At 42.6% G+C, this 16,114-nt stretch overlaps 1 protein-coding gene across 1 annotated transcript in view; it reads left to right on the forward strand.

Moving 5' to 3' along the window:
* The window catches only part of INTS4 (integrator complex subunit 4), a 32,826-nt gene extending 18,046 nt beyond the window's left edge, over window positions 1-14,780 (forward strand). The window contains exons 16-23 of the mRNA XM_030956387.1: window positions 2,309-2,402; window positions 4,681-4,761; window positions 6,544-6,674; window positions 7,579-7,638; window positions 9,292-9,451; window positions 9,764-9,907; window positions 10,654-10,774; window positions 13,103-14,780. Of these exons, the coding sequence (XP_030812247.1) occupies window positions 2,309-2,402; window positions 4,681-4,761; window positions 6,544-6,674; window positions 7,579-7,638; window positions 9,292-9,451; window positions 9,764-9,907; window positions 10,654-10,774; window positions 13,103-13,296 (985 nt within the window). The 3' untranslated portion in view covers window positions 13,297-14,780. The remainder of the gene's footprint in view (window positions 1-2,308; window positions 2,403-4,680; window positions 4,762-6,543; window positions 6,675-7,578; window positions 7,639-9,291; window positions 9,452-9,763; window positions 9,908-10,653; window positions 10,775-13,102) is intronic.
* Window positions 14,781-16,114: the final 1,334 nt, after the last annotated feature.

The following is a 16,114-nucleotide window of genomic DNA, read 5'->3' on the forward strand; positions in this document are numbered from 1 at the left end:
CAGAGAGTAAACAGTGTGCTCCTCACTGAAAACCCAGCTGTGGGAACTGTGAGGTTTGTCCTCAGCTGTTTTGCAGCTTCTGTGTGCCAGCCTAAAATATAGTCTCAAAGCATTTAATGCACTAAACACTTGAAACAGCTAATCTCTAGGCCAGGCATCCAGAACCTCTCAGGCATGGGGGTCTGGGAACCTTCCAGGCCATGACTGTTTTCAGGTTTTGAGCTGATGGAAATTATTGCTTGACTTTTTTCCTGATGGGATTGCCCCCTAGGAAATCACACTAAACCAACTGCTTTTTCCATCCTTAAGACAAAGGGAGGATTTTGGCAAAGCCAAAAAAAGTGTTAAAGGTTATTTTGCAGAGAGTAAGATATCCCCACACCATCAATTTGGTTGCGGAGAGCAGAAGGATAGAGGCAGCTCACAGCAGTGGATGTTGTCATGGAACATAACTCTCTCCTCCTTTATCATTGTCATCCACGAAAATAACAGACCTTGTGGAGTTTATATCTACTTGGGACTCAGAGTTTTGGCTGCAGAGCCCGAGGCGGGGAGCATCAGTCTGCAGTGTGGTTAGAAATATAAGAGAGGCTGTTTAGCGAATCTGTCTGTGGTTTAGTTTGTCCATCTATACAAGAATTTTTTTTTTTCTTACAGGAATGTTGAAATCTGTTTAAGATTTGTAAGGAAATATAATTAGTGGAATTGGGAACTGTATAAGACTGGGAAATCGAATATCTGCCTAGTTGTTAGCTGACAGATGACATCCTGTTCTCCATTAGTGTGTTGTGATGGGTTGTGACATGGGAATTAAGCACCCAGGAGCCTCCTCTTCACTCTGCTCCCTGGAAAGAGATGAAATGGAGCCTCTGTGTAAGGTTGAGGCTGGCTTGGCTGTTGGTGCATTGCTGTTGAAGGAAAGCACAACCCCTCACTATGAGAGACATTGAGGGGCTGGAGCATGTCCAGGGAAGGGCAACGGAGCTGGGAAGGGCTGGTGGTGTTTATCCTGGAGAAAGGGAGGCTCAGGGGGACCTTAACACTCTCTACAACCCCCTGAAAGGAGGCTGTGGCCAGGTGGGGGACTGGTCTCTTCTGAGTTACAAGGGAATAGGTGGAAGCAGCCTCAAGTTGTGCCAGGGGAGGTTTAGATTGGATTGTAGGAAACTGTCTTCATGGAAAGGGCTGTCAAGCACTGGAAAGGGCTGCTCAAGGCAGTGGTGTATTCACCATTCCAGGAGGGATTTGAAAGACATGTAGATGTGGCACTTGTGGTGCACTTGGCAGTGCTAGCTTAATGGTGGAACTGGATTATCTTAGAAGTCTTTTCCAACATAAATGATTTTATGATTGTCTGCTTAGGAAAGATTTTCTTTGGTTGCATATTAACCTCATGGATTTTTGTTAATGTCTCAGGGCTCAGCAACTCTCTGGTTTGGCAGAGTCAAAGATTCAGAATTGCATCCTAAATGCAAAGATAAATCTAAAATAAACAAAAGAAAATGATCAGCTGAAAAATAAAATTATTAAATTAAGTAGGAAATGTGGAAGTGACAATTTTAGTAGACTTTGGATCAACGTAAAGTGTAGAGAAGAAAAGGCACATGTTGAAACCACATCATCCAACCTATTTTCAGTTCTGTAAAAAAACTAATTTTGTTTTTTTAATGCACACTTCAAGAAAACTTGGCTAGCAATAGAGAACTAAAGCCTTTTGGGTTCCATTAACTGACATTTTTTTTCTATCATATTAAAAGCTGCTTATATTGCTGTATGATTTACAAGAATTACCATGCCTGGTAATGGTAACACACCATCTAGTTGGGCAAATATCAGTACATCACATTCTAGCTTGGCTTAAAAGGGCAGCTCTATTTCAGATACACTTGGTTGCATGAGCCTAACACGTTCCAAACAACCTTTCTTAGCCAACATGAATAGTTTGATTTCCCAGCAGTGTAACACAAATGGGTCGTTAGCTGCTGTAGAGGGCTGGAGTGTTTTAAGTTAAATCTGGAGCTGCCACTCTGTGTGGTTCCCATGGGGCTGCAGAGTTATGTGGGCTGACAGACTTAATGCTTCCACTGCTGTGCTGGTGTCAGCTTCCCAGAAGAAGGGACATGCCAAGTCCCAAGGTGCAAACTGCTTTGTAGTGTGTGTTTTGCTGCTGTTTCTGGTGCTTGCTCTAATAAAAACAGGCAGCAGGAATAGATGGCTTTATTGTCACTGCCTTCTGAGTGTGTTTGGATTAAACTGTTCTCTGTCTCAACATTATTTTCTCTTTTTTTTTTTTATTCACATGCTTCAGTGATCTTCAGAGACTTGGAGAGCTGCAGTCAGAACTGGCAGGGATGGCAGATTTCACTGCAACTTACCTTCAGTGTCAGCTGCTCCTCATCAAGGTTTGACTTCATGTGGGGTTTTTTTTGAGCTGTTCTTCAAAAATGCCCCCAGTCCATCACAGTGGCATGCTTTCATGTTTTGATGCTCATGCTGAAAAGAGATGTTGATGAAAGAGCAGGTTCTGTGGATTTCTGATAATCCTGCTTCCCTCCTGTGGCAAATAATTTATGCAGTAACTTTGCCAATGCAGACCTCTGCTGCTGTACCTAGGGCTTATGTTGGTTCACAAGCATTTGATCAGTGCAGAGTTTATTTTCTGGCAGAAATCACACTGAGGACAACTGTGTTAGGAGAATAACTTTTCCCTGCCGGTGCTACTGGAATGGTTTTTGTTAGACTGCTGCCATTTTTATAGACGGTGATTTGCAGAGATAGCTTTATTGGCACCAGTGCCAGAGGAGTTCTTAGGACTTGATATCAGTTGTGCTTTCTTTTATGGTGCTGAAATGATCAATTTAGTATTATCAGGTCCAGTGGCTGCTTACACACCATTGCAGCAACCCTTTGCAAAAGTCCCTTTTCAAAGTCAGCTTCTTGCTGTAAACAGGAACTAATTTTTTACTTCATAGGAATTCTTGAGCTGGAAAGGCCACTCTAGTTCCAACACCCTTGCTGTGGTCAGGGATTCCACTGGACCAGATTGCTCAGGGCTGTAAGCTGGCAGTAGTATTTAACTTAGTCTCTTGGCATTCTTTGGTGTTTGAGTTTAACTTACACACATCTAAAGCAAGAACTAAAGCAAGCAGCAAACAGGTTTCCAGAAGGGGCTCAATGAAAGCTTTGTTATGTAAAACCAAGGACGGATTTCAGTTGCTTTGCTAATGCATGGTTGCCAGTTGGCATATCTCATGGCAGGCCTCAAATCCTTGGAATATATTTATCACCCAAAGGTATTTCAGATGAACAGTGGTACAGTTCAGTACAATCCAGCTAAATCCAAAGTGAAATGTGCTGTGCAGACGGAGGGCTAGCATTTGGAGATAGCTTTGTTGCCCTTCTCCAGGGTTTGACTGGAATGAACCAGATGGTTTTTGCATCCGGCAGAGGTGTGCTCTGTTTGGAAGAAGGGTAAAAGCTGCATCAGCTGCTTTTGGCTTGAGCTGTAGAACAGTCAATAGATCAGTGATGCAGAGGAGTCACTAATGTGCCCGGAATAAAAAATAACTGATAATATCAGGAATCACAGAATATCTTGAGTTGGAAGGGATTTTGAGAATCATCTAATTCCAGACCCCTTCTTACAGGCAGGGACACCCTCCACTCATACAGTACAATTAGAAATTTTGAGAATCTGAATGTCCAAGTAGCCCTTTTCAGTAGATTTCTTTCCAGTTGCTTCTTTTCCCAACAGGAGAAAAGCTGCTGGGGGAAAAAGTATCTTCATTTCCTAACCTCTCAAGCCTCAAAAGGTTCCATACCTTCAAAGGCTCTACATACCCTGTGATTTTAGGGGTAGTTAACTGAGATTTGTGGGCCAGCCTGGGTGAAGGATACAGTCTGTGTGTTCTTGAGCTTTGGATACAGCCAGCCTTGTGCATAGCTGTGTCTAAGGACAGGCAACTTCAAAAAGGAGTCAGTGACAGAAATCATCCACTCAAGCTTTCTACATTTTTTAAAAATATAAAGCAAAAAGCAAATAAGGTGTGGTAGACAGTTGGGTTTTTCTGTTTGTTTCTCTTTTTTCAGTTTTTTTTTGGTTTTTTGGGGTTTTTTTGTTTGTTTTTTGTTTTGTTTTGGTTTGGGTTTTTTTGTTTCTTTTGTTTGGTTGGTTTTGGGTTTTTCTGGTTGTTTGTTTTGGGAGTGTTTTCTTGGGTTTTTGTTTTGTTTTTAATACCAATGTCAGCAGCTGAATTAGACATAATGTTTGTAATAACTCCAGGATTTTGGTGGGGCGGAGGAAAGTTCAGAAATGGGGCTGTGAAGTTAGTGTGTTTCTGGGGACAGTTGTTTTTATTCCCACTTTTTGCTTCTCTCTGAGATTGCCCTGATCATGGTCTCAGGGGTTTGATAACAAGTGGGCTCATGGTTTTCTTTATGAAGTACAAGGAGTTTGGCTTGATGAGTCCCTCATTTACAGCTTTGTTAATATTATTCTCAACTTCCTTTATATTTTCTAGTTGTATAGGTATTTCTATTTATAGAACAATGTATATTTTGGAGGCCTTGGTTGCTTCTGTTGTATTTAAAAGCACAAAAGAAAGCTTTGGCATGCTTTTTCAACCAACTGTTTAGACTGAATTGGATATTTACCATCATTTAATGTTTTTTTTCTTGTAGGCCTTGCAGGAGAAGTTGTGGAATGTGGCAGCTCCCCTGTACCTGAAACAGAATGCATTGGCATCTGCTGCAGCAAAACAGGTGAGGTGGAACCAGCTGAGCCTGCCCAGAGGCCAGGGTAGGAGTCTTTAGTTGGCCATGGAACAATTACACACTTCTGACCTTCCAGTGCTGTGGTCTGTCCAAGTAAATCCTAGTCCCCCAAACTGGGGTCATTTATCTTCTCTTCGAAAGATGAGTGGGGAGGGAGGGAAGTTCATGACTGCTGTAAAAAGGCAAGTATCACACTCATCTTCCAGAAGGGTAAGAAAGAGGATCCAGAAAGCTGTGGGCTGCTTGTCCTTGCCTCTTTCCTGGGGAAGGTTGTGCACCAAATACTTTAAAAAGCTGTTCCTAAACAAGATCAACAAAGCTACTTGGAACAGCCAGAATGCATTTCTCAGGAATAAATTATGGCTGACCACCACCACAGCTCTCTATGGTGAGGGGACTGGTGCTGTGGGCAAGGGGAGAACAATGGAAGTTGCAGAGCTTGAATACAGTCTTTTTCATTTCTTTTGAAAGAAATAATTTCTTTTCACATAATTTCTTTTTCACCAGACTTGCAGGATTGTGGCTGAATAATTAGGTTGTAAGGGTCCTGCAAAATGAGGAACCAGTTGATAAGCTGGAGGGCATGGCTGCTGGTCTGGACAGACTGGGGAACTGGGATGACAGGAGCCTCATCATGTTCAGTACATTGAATATGAGACATTGCAGGAGGCCAACTGCAACTGGGATGACTTGGTTTGGGAAATGATCCAGCTCTGGGGGGGGGTGCCATCTGGAGGGCTGTGTTGTGTGTTGGCCTCCCCAGTAGAAGGAAGAGGCTGACAAACTGGGGCAAAGTCAGCAGAGGGCCACCAGTGTGGTCAGGGATTGGAGCACATTACCTGCAAGGAAAGGCTGAGGGAGCTGGAATTGTCCAGCCTGGAAAGAGCAGGCTTCAGGATGGATTTACTTTTGTCTAGCCCTGCATCATTACAGGATATAAATGAGACAGAGCCAGACTACTCTGGACAGGAGGCAGTTGGCAAATGATGAGAAATTTTGATCAGCTATAAAGAGAAAATTTCCTGTAAGGATGGTTAAATACTGTTGCCCAGTGAGGTGGGGGGAATCTCTGTCACTTCTCTGTCTGGAAGTGTTTGCAATTTGATGTGGCCCCAAGTTACTGGATCTAATGAGACCTGCTCTGGGCAGAGAACCAGGCTAGATGGTTTCTGGAGGTCCCATCCAATCTGAGTTATTCTGATTCTGTGATGTATAAATTATCAGGTCCTTGAAAAACTGAAGCTGAGCCCTAAGAAAAGGTAAAGAAGAAAGCAAGGTCTGGTAACAAATAGTCTGGTAACAAATCTAGGGTCAAAGCAAGTTTATGGATCTTTTGGGAAACCCTGCTGACACTGAGTCTTCAGATAATTAAGATGTAATAGACAGGTGCTGCTGTGCATCAAAGCCTTCTCTGCTGTTGATGAGTAGAAACAAAAGCCATCCAGCTTTTGAAATCTTCTTTGATTGAAATGTTTGTCTTGGGTGCCCTCTTGAGTAGCGTGTGAACCTCCTGGAAAGTGTTTTCTGTTGTAATGGTGAATGTAGGTCACTTGCTATCAATGCAAGGTGAGGGAGTATTCCCTGTTAAATAACTTGAAAGTTCTTTGGCATCTGCACAGTCATACTGAACTCAGCTGTATTAATTTGAGCACTTCCTCTTGCTTCATGTGCTCCTCGGTATGAGATAAAAATACCAGAATCTGGTGATGATGGTTGTACCAGGGTTTAACAGTCTGATGGTGTCTTATCCCTGTGGTGTTTGTCTGGCAGATCCTGGAAGAAACTTACAAAATGGAGTTCATGTACAGCGGAGTGGAAAGCAGACAAGTGGTCATCATTCACCACATGAGACTGCAAGCCAAGGCCTTGCAGCTGATAGTGACTGCCCGCACCACCAGAGGGTAAGCATGACCTGACCTAAGGATCTTTTTAGGGTTAGCTCTAAGATTACTGTCCCTAAGCTTTGTTTAAAAAACCTGCAAGGATAAATTAGACATAACAGGGCAGCGTGCCAATAACCATTTGCTAGAGTAATTCAGAACAAAGAACCTTCTTTTGCTTTTTATACAGCTGTATAGGGACACAATCCTGAATTAGATGGCAAAACTATTGGGAAGATGGGTTTTGGGGCTTGAGTTCTCTCATTTATGAACATACAAATAAGTTAAAAACATTGCAGAATTGATATTTGGGACCTGTTTAAATGGGGAAAAGTCATGTATCAAAAGAATGCACCAAACATGTTTGCTTCATTAAGTATTCATTGCTGAATTTTTGGCATCAGGAAAGTGTTGTCCTCCTGACTGATCTGCAACTGCTGTATGTGACTCAGACAGAAACTGCTCCTGTGCAGGCTTAGGTACATGAGAGGCTCTGAGTGGTTTGTTTTGGCTGCTGAAGTTAAAGAAGTGACACATGGTTGTAGAATGAGAACTCCAGCTGGTGGAATTAGAGCAAATTAGTTACTGTCCTAGTTTGCTTCTGTTTCAGGTTTGTTGCCATCAATTTACTGTGTTACCATGGAGGTCCATGATATATTTGCCTTTTAACCACTTGTTTTATAGGTGGAAAATGAGCGTTTTCTAACAGTGGCTTTGGGAACTTAATAAGTGCCTTATGCAGATGGAGGTTTTTATGTGAGAGTGGGATATAGATAAGCGAGAAATACTTTCTTGGTTCAAAAACTGTAAGATCTTCCCGCTTTTAGGAGGTTTGATGGGATTCCAAACTACCCTAAATGTGTATAGCCATAGAGCCATTTTTCTTTCTTTAAAAGTAAACCAAGGAATATTATTTTCATTACAGAGTGGAACCTCTTTTTGGGATGTGTGAAAAATTCCTCCAAGAAGTGGATTCCTTTCAGAGGTGACAAACTCTATTGCTTCTTCACTTCATATTAGAAAGTCCCACCACCATTGTCATCAGGGGATATTCACTTTGTTTTTCATCTCTTCACATCTCCCTTCCCTGCTGTCCTACATTGGGAACTGTCATGGGATAATAATAAAGCAAGAAGAACCTTTGTAGTTAAAGTCCTTAGCATCAAGATATTATACTGGTACTTCAGGAACATGTGCTCTGAGTTAATTTTTTATAGAATAGCTGATTTTTTTTCTTGTATTTGTAAAGATTTATCTACTTCAAGTAGATGCTGTTTTGATAAATACTTATTTTTTTGTTATTTTGTCTCCTGGAGTTCTGAGAGTGTTTTGACCTTTCAAAGATTAATAAAAAAGCAGATTACCCTTGATGTACTCAACACATAGCAAAAAGTCAGACAAGAATTCTGCAGTATGTTTCCTGGCCCTGTCTACTGCTTTTGCCTCCTCTCAGTAGTCACCTTTACTTCCAGGGAGAATAGATGGATGAAGTGTCAATTTGATGATCAGATTGATTCTAGTGAAAGGTGTCCCTGCCCATGGCAGGGGTGTGGAACCAGGTGATCTTTGAGGTCCCTTCCAACCCAAACCATTCTGTGGTTCTGATTCTGTGAAACAGTGATAAATTCTGCTGATCCTGAGACTCAGTGCAAGGAAAAGATACACACAAAATGAAGAATTCTGTCATCTAGCTCCATCTGTCCTACCCATTAGGGTAGGACAGATTTGGTCCTGTTTTCTTATCAGTTAAGCAGCCACAACTGCCAAGCTTATAATAAATGCGAATTTAGTCAGAACTGGAAATAAAATTCTGCTCAGCCAACTGAAGATACTTGTATCTCTGGACTAGCTATCCAATTCCCTGCTGAGTCATAAAATCATGGAATCATGGAATCATAGAATGGTTTAGGTAGGAAGGGACCTTAAAGACCATCTTGTTCCAACTCCCCTCCCATGGGCAGAGACACCTTCCACTAGACCAGAACTCCATCCAGCCTGGCCTTAAACACTTCCAGGGATGGGCTTCCACAGCTTCTCTGGGCAACCAGTGTCAGTGCCTCACCACCCTCACAGTGAAGGGTCTCCTTCTAAAATAGAATCTAAATCTTTCCTCTGATAGTTTAAAACAATTCTCATTTGTCCTGTCATGATCTGCCTGGTAAAGTCTTATTTACAAGCCCCCTCTAAGTACTGAAAATTTGCGATGAGGTCTCCCTGGAGCCTTCCCTTCTCCAGGCTGAACACTCCCAACTCTCTCAGCCTGTCTTCACAACAGAAGTGCTCCAGCCCTCTGAGCATTTTCATGGCCTCCTCTGTTGTTCTTACACTCTGAGCTCCAGAACTGGGCACAGTACTCCAGGTGGGATCTCTTGAGGGCAAAGAAGAGGGAGAGAATCCCCTCCTTTGACCTGCTGCCCACACCACATAGCCCTTGATGGTGTCAGTTTGAGCATGAGGCACAGTCCCAAGACAAGTAGCCAAAGTCATCTCTTGTGGATGAGACACAGCAGAAGAGGAAGGCAGGTATCTAATTCTGTCATTATAACTAAATATAAGGATGAAGGAGCTTGACTAAAAATAACAATACTGTGTGAAAAGTTGGAAAAAATATTTGATTTTTAATCTGTTATTGACACAGATGTTTCATCTCTGAGCTCCCACATATGCAAGGCAGTTTTGTAGATAAATTGCTGGACTTAATGCCCAGACTTGTGACATCCAAGCCTTCAGAAGTGGTCAAGATTCTTCAGACAACGCTGAGACAAAGTACCTTCCTCCACCTTCCTCTTCCAGAGCAGGTTGGTTTAACAGAAAATTAAAAAGCAATATCCTTGTGGACTGTCTTGGCATCTGACTACTTTCTAATATACCAAGAAGCTTTTAGAATTCAGGGTCTGTCAGACACAACTCTTATTTATTTCTTGTTTGTCTTCTTATCTAGCATCCTCAGGACTACTGCTAAAAACATTAAAAACTTTGTAATTCCTGGCAATATTAAAAAAAATCCAAAGTTTATGCAGGTCTCTGATAAGAACAGTAGTAATTATGGTTTTTTTTCTTTCCTCTTTCCCCCACCTTCTGATTTTTGCCAATCACTTTGTCCCTAACAGCTCCATAGAGCCACTGCAAATATCATTGAGCCTACTGGTGAATCTGATAATCCCCTGAGGTTTACATCTGGATTGGTTGTGGCACTGGATGTTGATGCAACTCTGGAACATGTGCAGGATCCCCAAGGAACTGTTAAAGTTCAGGTAAGAAGTCATTTGACATAAATGCAAACAAGATTATGTCTTGGGGCAGTTTCTTTAAGGATGTCAATATTTCTAGATTGCAAATAATGATACACTTTATTAGTAACAATGCTGGATTTCTGTGTTTTGACCAGTCATTCAGAAGCTGGTTTGTGTGGAGTGCCCTGGGAGTTGACTTGGGTGCAGTTCTGAGAGTTTGCTTTGAGCACTTGGATGTCATTCTGTGCTTCCTTGTGCACTGTGCATGTTATGGACATGAACACCAATAAATGCTGGTGAGCTTGCAGCTGGTCTGGTGGGAGGAGAAGCTGCAAAAGAAGTTGTTCTGAGTGGCACAAAAATACGCAGGCTCTTGGCTCTCTGTATTTCCAGCTTTTCTTCCTGCTGCTGAATCACTAGTTTTTGATGCAGCTGAGGAGGTAGGAGTAGTATGATCCAAATAAAATATGCAGCATCACTGCTTAACAAAGAAACAAGAACCTCAGTCACAATGCAGAGGAAGAAGCTGATGTCATTGTGGCCCTTCTTCCACCTGTCCTGTGGGTTTGAATGGCAGCATGTGGCTGTTATATCCAGGGCAGCTGAACTCCTGGCTCCAAGCTAAAGCCCACTTGTCTTGCCTTCCTAACTCAGGCAGTAAAGAGCCAAGTAATGCACTGTTCCACTGTGCAGATCCCCCATGCAGTTCTCATTCCTTTGTTGGTTTCGTTTTTTTTTAATTTTTCCTTTTTCTTGTTCCCCTCTAGGTGTTGTATCCAGATGGACAAGCACAGCTAATCCATCCTAAACCAGCTGACTTCCGAAATCCTGGCCCTGGGAGGCACAGGCTGATAACTCAGGTTTACCTCTCTCACACAGCCTGGACAGGTAATGTTAATGATACAAGTTAATGTGGCTGTGTGGCTGCACTTCCATTAGACACAAGTTACATACCCACAGTCTAGGGGGCTCTGAGGATCCTGGAGCTGTGGTTGATCAGGCCTTTGAGCAGCTCCCTGTTTACCAGGCACTGTTTAGTTTACAGCTCCCTGTTTGCCAGGCACTGCTGCTCTGTAAGGAAATAGAGGGGCTGTTGTTTTGGGAGAGCCCTGGGAGCCTTCACATGAGGACTGTGTTCAAGGTGAGGTCACCCACTCATGTGTAGAGCAAAGTCAGCTCTCAGAGCCAGGTCTGCATCCTCAGGTAAAGGCGAAGGATCACGGTAAACTGACTCCTTGTAAGTCATTGTTTCAGGTCTCACAGGTATCTGAGCATGGCAGGGAACAGTACAGCAGTACATTTTCATTGCTGATTCAACTTTCACCCTTTTAATGCCCTAAAAGGTCATTTAGTTCTGATGATGCTGTGACTCCAGCATTTGCCTTCGGTCTCAGCTGCTGTTCACACTTCCCCATGGAAGCACTTCAGTTATTGGCATATGGACTTCAAACAACAAAAGCCAAGTGTATTTCATTCACAGCTCCTTTTGTCCTGTTTTCTTTTAATCCCTTCACCTTCCTTCAAATGTGGGGGTTTCCTCTGAGAGGTTTTTTTCCTAAGCAATTTTTCATTGGATTTGTTGATCTTTCTTTTTAAACCAACAGAATTTGGTTTATTGCTGTGTTCCTTCACACACCCTTTTTTTTAATATAGTACTCTCATGATGTAATCACTCATCCTGCTGTCTTTGTTTTGTTTTGGAGAAGAAAACATGGTACTGTTTCTAGGACTGGAAGTATCTGGGTTTAAGGGTTGATCCTATTACTTCACCAGAGAGAGCTGAAGTCCTTATTTCTACTTCTACAGTGTTCACTGGAAGGACATTTTAAGCATGGCCCTGAGGGATTCTGTACTGGTGTCTCCTCTAGGCATTATTTTAATCATTAACTTTGACATTGGCACTTAGGCATATAAAACAGGGGGAAGACACTGAGCTGGGAGGGGCTTAGGAAACAGGGTCAGAATTGCCTTGAAATTCAAGTAGAGAAATTGCCTTGAAATTCGAGACAATAAAACTTGTTAGAGGCCAGTAGAAAGAGTGTGCTTGGGAAGGAGAATGCCCAAGTGCAGAGCACTGATTAACTGCCAGGTGTAGAGCAGAAGTGAAAGAGGTGACTGCAGGCTGCAAATAAGAGTTGGTGGACTGACAAAAAGGTGAGCTCAGGGAGGTGCTGGCTGAAGTGTGGAGTAACTGTGCAAAAGAGTTATTTCTTGTGTTCTGTGTGGTGCTGATGATGTCTCAGCTGGAGATCCTCTGCAGTTCTAGACTTGGCATCTTAAAATCCTGTGGGTTTCAGCAGGTTTCGTTTAGGTTTCATTAATGTGGTCCTGTTATGGGTTATCCCTGGTATACAGTTAAGTCCCGCACACCACCTGGTGCTCCCACCCCAGTGGGACAGGTAGAGGATCAGAAGGGCAATGTGAGAACACTCATGGGTATTACGCTGTGCAGCAATAGCTACAGCATCCCTGTGTTATTGACCTTATTTTGGTCACAAATCCCAAACAAGGCATCATGCAAGCTACTATGAAGGAAAATTAACTTTATCCCAGCCCAAACCAGTACAGTCCATACAGAAAACGTAAAAAAAATCTGGTTTTCAGTCTAGAAAGGAAAATTTTGTTGTGTATGTAAGTCCAGCAGTAAGTGCAGGGTAATACTGTGTATACTGAAACCCCTGTACTGTTCTGACCACTGTGAGAAGAGTAAATTGAAATTATCCTATGGACAGTATTAGGAACCTTGCTCTGCCCAGCGGCATAGTTGGTGAAAGAGAGGAGAAGAGGCTGTCTGGCATGCGAAAACTTCCAAAAAAAGAGAATCTTCAAGTAATCTCCTGTGCCACAAGTGTTGCCAGATGTCATCTGGACTGATCCTGACATAAATGCAGTGAGCAGAGCCTGCTAGTTCTGTGGGGGGGTTAATGATTGTTATTATTTCATTGGATTACCTTCCAACAGTTATTTTAGAAAGTTGCAAGTTAGTGGTAAGATTTAAGTGATGACAGAGAGGGGGATAAACCTAGAAGAGTCCTTATTCTGCTGTGCTGAATGTAATGCCAAAAGCTTATTTTCACACACTGGACTGGATTCTGGTTGCTCCAGAACAGCTCTGTACATACCCACCATACATGAAATTAAAATTCATGTGATGTTGGTTTTTCACTGTGCAATGACAATCACGTTTGGATTGTTCTATTTTTTTTTTCTCTGCAGAGCCATGTCAGATTGAAGTGCGATTGCTGCTGGCTTACAACTCCAACAGGAGCAAAGCATCTACCAGAGTTCCTAAATCTACCTGGAGTGAGAGCTTGGAGGCACTCCCGCCCCCTGAAAATGGCATAGAGGGGACCATCCCCTTCAGCAAACCTGTCAAGGTGTATATAATGCCCAAACCTGCCAGGCGGTGAAGGCTGGTGCTGAAAAACCTATTTATGGGTTTGTTGTGTCCAAATGCAGTGTCCAAGACAGCAAACCAAGCCAAAACAGCCTTTACATGCCTAAAGGGAGTCAAAATAAAGCTGCTGAAGAACAGGTCTCTTAGGCAGCAGGTAAATACAGGAGTTACTCAGCTCGTTAGGAGTTGTTTCAAGAAAATGCAGGTTTTTCTATATTCACTCAACAGAAACAGAACAGTTCACAATCAGCATTCCAGTAGTAATTTCACTGGGCTGTACCTTCAGTTTTTACCTATCAAAAGTCTTTCTCCAAGGCCTCTAGGTTTTCTGCTATGTATTTACTATGTAAATGCTTGGGCACATAAATCAATGTTATTTTTACAGTCCTCTGAAGTGAAGCTGAGAAGTTCAGCAGTTTGTGTGGGGTTTTTGGTTTGTTTCTGGGGTTTTCTGGGTTTGGTTGTTTTGGTTTAGTGTTTTTGATTGGTTGGGTTTTTTTTTTTTTTTGTTTGGGTTTTTTCGTTTGTTTGTTTTGTTTTTTTGAATGTCTAAAACTAACTTGCATTTGTACTTTGGTACCTAATTTCTTAACAGAAAAAATAATATTCTAAAAAGTACTGTTGTTCTTGTGTGGGAACAGCACCTAGGAAGGAAATTGCCAATTGCTGTTCTACATCCTCTAAGCTGTACTGAAGCTGAAGATGATCCAGCTCTGGGGAGGGCACAGGTTGTTCATGGTGCATGGCAGGAAGAACCTCTTTGTGCAGGTGGCAGAAATTCAGTCCGCAGGACATGGAGTTTACCTGACCTACAGCAACAAAGCAGTTTGTCTCCTGTTGCACCTTTGTACAGCTTGAGGAGCAATGTGATTAACTACCAGTTGGAAAATTCCTAACCACAACCCACTAAGCTTTACAGGATCTGTTTCTGTGTGATGCTCCTGGCCTGAACCAGTCTTAGTGAGATGTGAAAATCTATGATTTTCAGTTTGGCAGCACTTTTGGCACTCCAAGTCTTTCTTGTCAGTTGAAGTAGCCAAACACCCTCTGTTCAGCAGCAGCTGGACAGCTTGTCAGTGTTCCCCTCTGGAGGTGAGCTGGGAGTACAGAGGGACAAGAATTTAGTTAAAACATGATCCATCTGGCATTCCTGTCAGGAAGTGTGTCTGTGCATTGCTTCTGTATGCCAGGCTTCGTGGACTAAGTAGCCTCCTTTGATTTGTAGCAATCCTTTGGTAGGATTTTTTTAGGAGGGCCTAATGTGTGAAACATTCTAGTGCAGCAGCCCAAATGTTGCCCGTGTTCATGAATCAGCTGGGGTTTTTTCTTTTTTAAAAGAGGTGTATTTTTAGCAAGTAAACAAAACAGTGAAGAAATACTTTCCAGTTGTATTTAGTGTAAATAACCCCTTCATGCTTTCCTACAATAAAATTGGAAAACTCATGCTATTCTGTTTCTTTTCTTATAATATGAGTGAACATGGATGCTTGCATGGTTCTTGGCTAGTAAGATCACTGCATGTTTTTTGTGATTTAAATTTTTTAGCACTGGTGAGTTGTAGCCCAAAGGCTCATAACCATACAACTTTGCTGCTGCTTTAGTTATTCTTGAATTAAACTTACTTTCTTAGTGCTTCTGCTCTTACAAACTGCTTTTTGGTGTTTCACCTTTAGGGCACTGCTTTGAAAATTGCCTGCCCATCTGACAGCTGAGTTGTTATTGTCTGACTTGTCTTTGGCATCCTCAGTTCAGTTCCCAGCAGACAGAGTTGATGTATCTCCCATTAGGAGGCTGTGTCTGGGCAGATATTTGACAAGTTGAGTGAGCTCATTACAGACTTTTTCCTTTTTCTTCCCCTCATTTTTGCACTTCACCAGTATTTTGTGCAGTTTGTCATCTCAGTAGTGTTTCTAATTTAGATGGTGTCCATAGGCTCCAGACCACAGTGGATGCTGTGGTAGGCACAGCAGATATTTTTAATATCAAAATTTAGGAATCTTTCTCTCTTTTGCTAAGTACTGGATCAAATTTCTAATGTTTTGTTCCCCTCATGCTGTCCTTGATCCCCTTCCATATAACATACCAGGCAAAGAGTGAGTGCCTTCTGTATTGCTGCCGAGAATCAGATACTGCAGGGCTGTGGAAAAGTTCTTCCATCTGTAATTTCAAGATGCCTAAAACAAGCTGAAACTGTAAGGCTGCTATGAACATTTCCAGTCTGCTAATGAGAGCATTCTGCAGTGTGCTTCTCTTTTGTAGGTTTTTCTCTGATTCTTGGTTTGGATCATGGAAGAAATCACAGCTTTTCCTTTCCTCCTTCAGTTTCACCTGTGCAAGCAGATGACTAATTCATCCAGTCTAAGCCTTCCCTCTTTCGGATTAAAGCCCCCCCGCCTTGTCCTATCACTTCATGCCCTTGTCAAAAGTCCCCCTCCAGCTCTCTTGTAGCCCCTTCAGGTAATGGAAGGAGCTCTTAGGTTTCCCCAGAACCGTCTCTTCTCCAGGCTGAACAACCCCAACTCTCTCAGCCTGTTTCCACAGCAGAGGTGCTCCAGCCCTTTCAGCATTTTTGTGGTCTCCTCTGGATTTACTCCACATGTCAACATCCTTATGTTGGAGGGCCCAGAGCTAGATTCAGCACTACAGGTGGGGTCTCACCAGGGTGGAGCATAGGGGGAGACTGCCCTCCCTTGGCTTGCTGCCCACATGCAGCCCAGAAAGGCAGATGAGTCCTTTGAGCTGCCAAGGGCATGTTGAGTCATATTGAGCTGCTCACCCACCAACAACCCCCAAGGTGTTGCCTGTCAGAGCTGCTCTCAATCCATTCTCCA

Source organism: Camarhynchus parvulus, chromosome 1, assembly GCF_901933205.1.
Source record: "Camarhynchus parvulus chromosome 1, STF_HiC, whole genome shotgun sequence".
Taxonomy (NCBI): domain Eukaryota; kingdom Metazoa; phylum Chordata; class Aves; order Passeriformes; family Thraupidae; genus Camarhynchus; species Camarhynchus parvulus.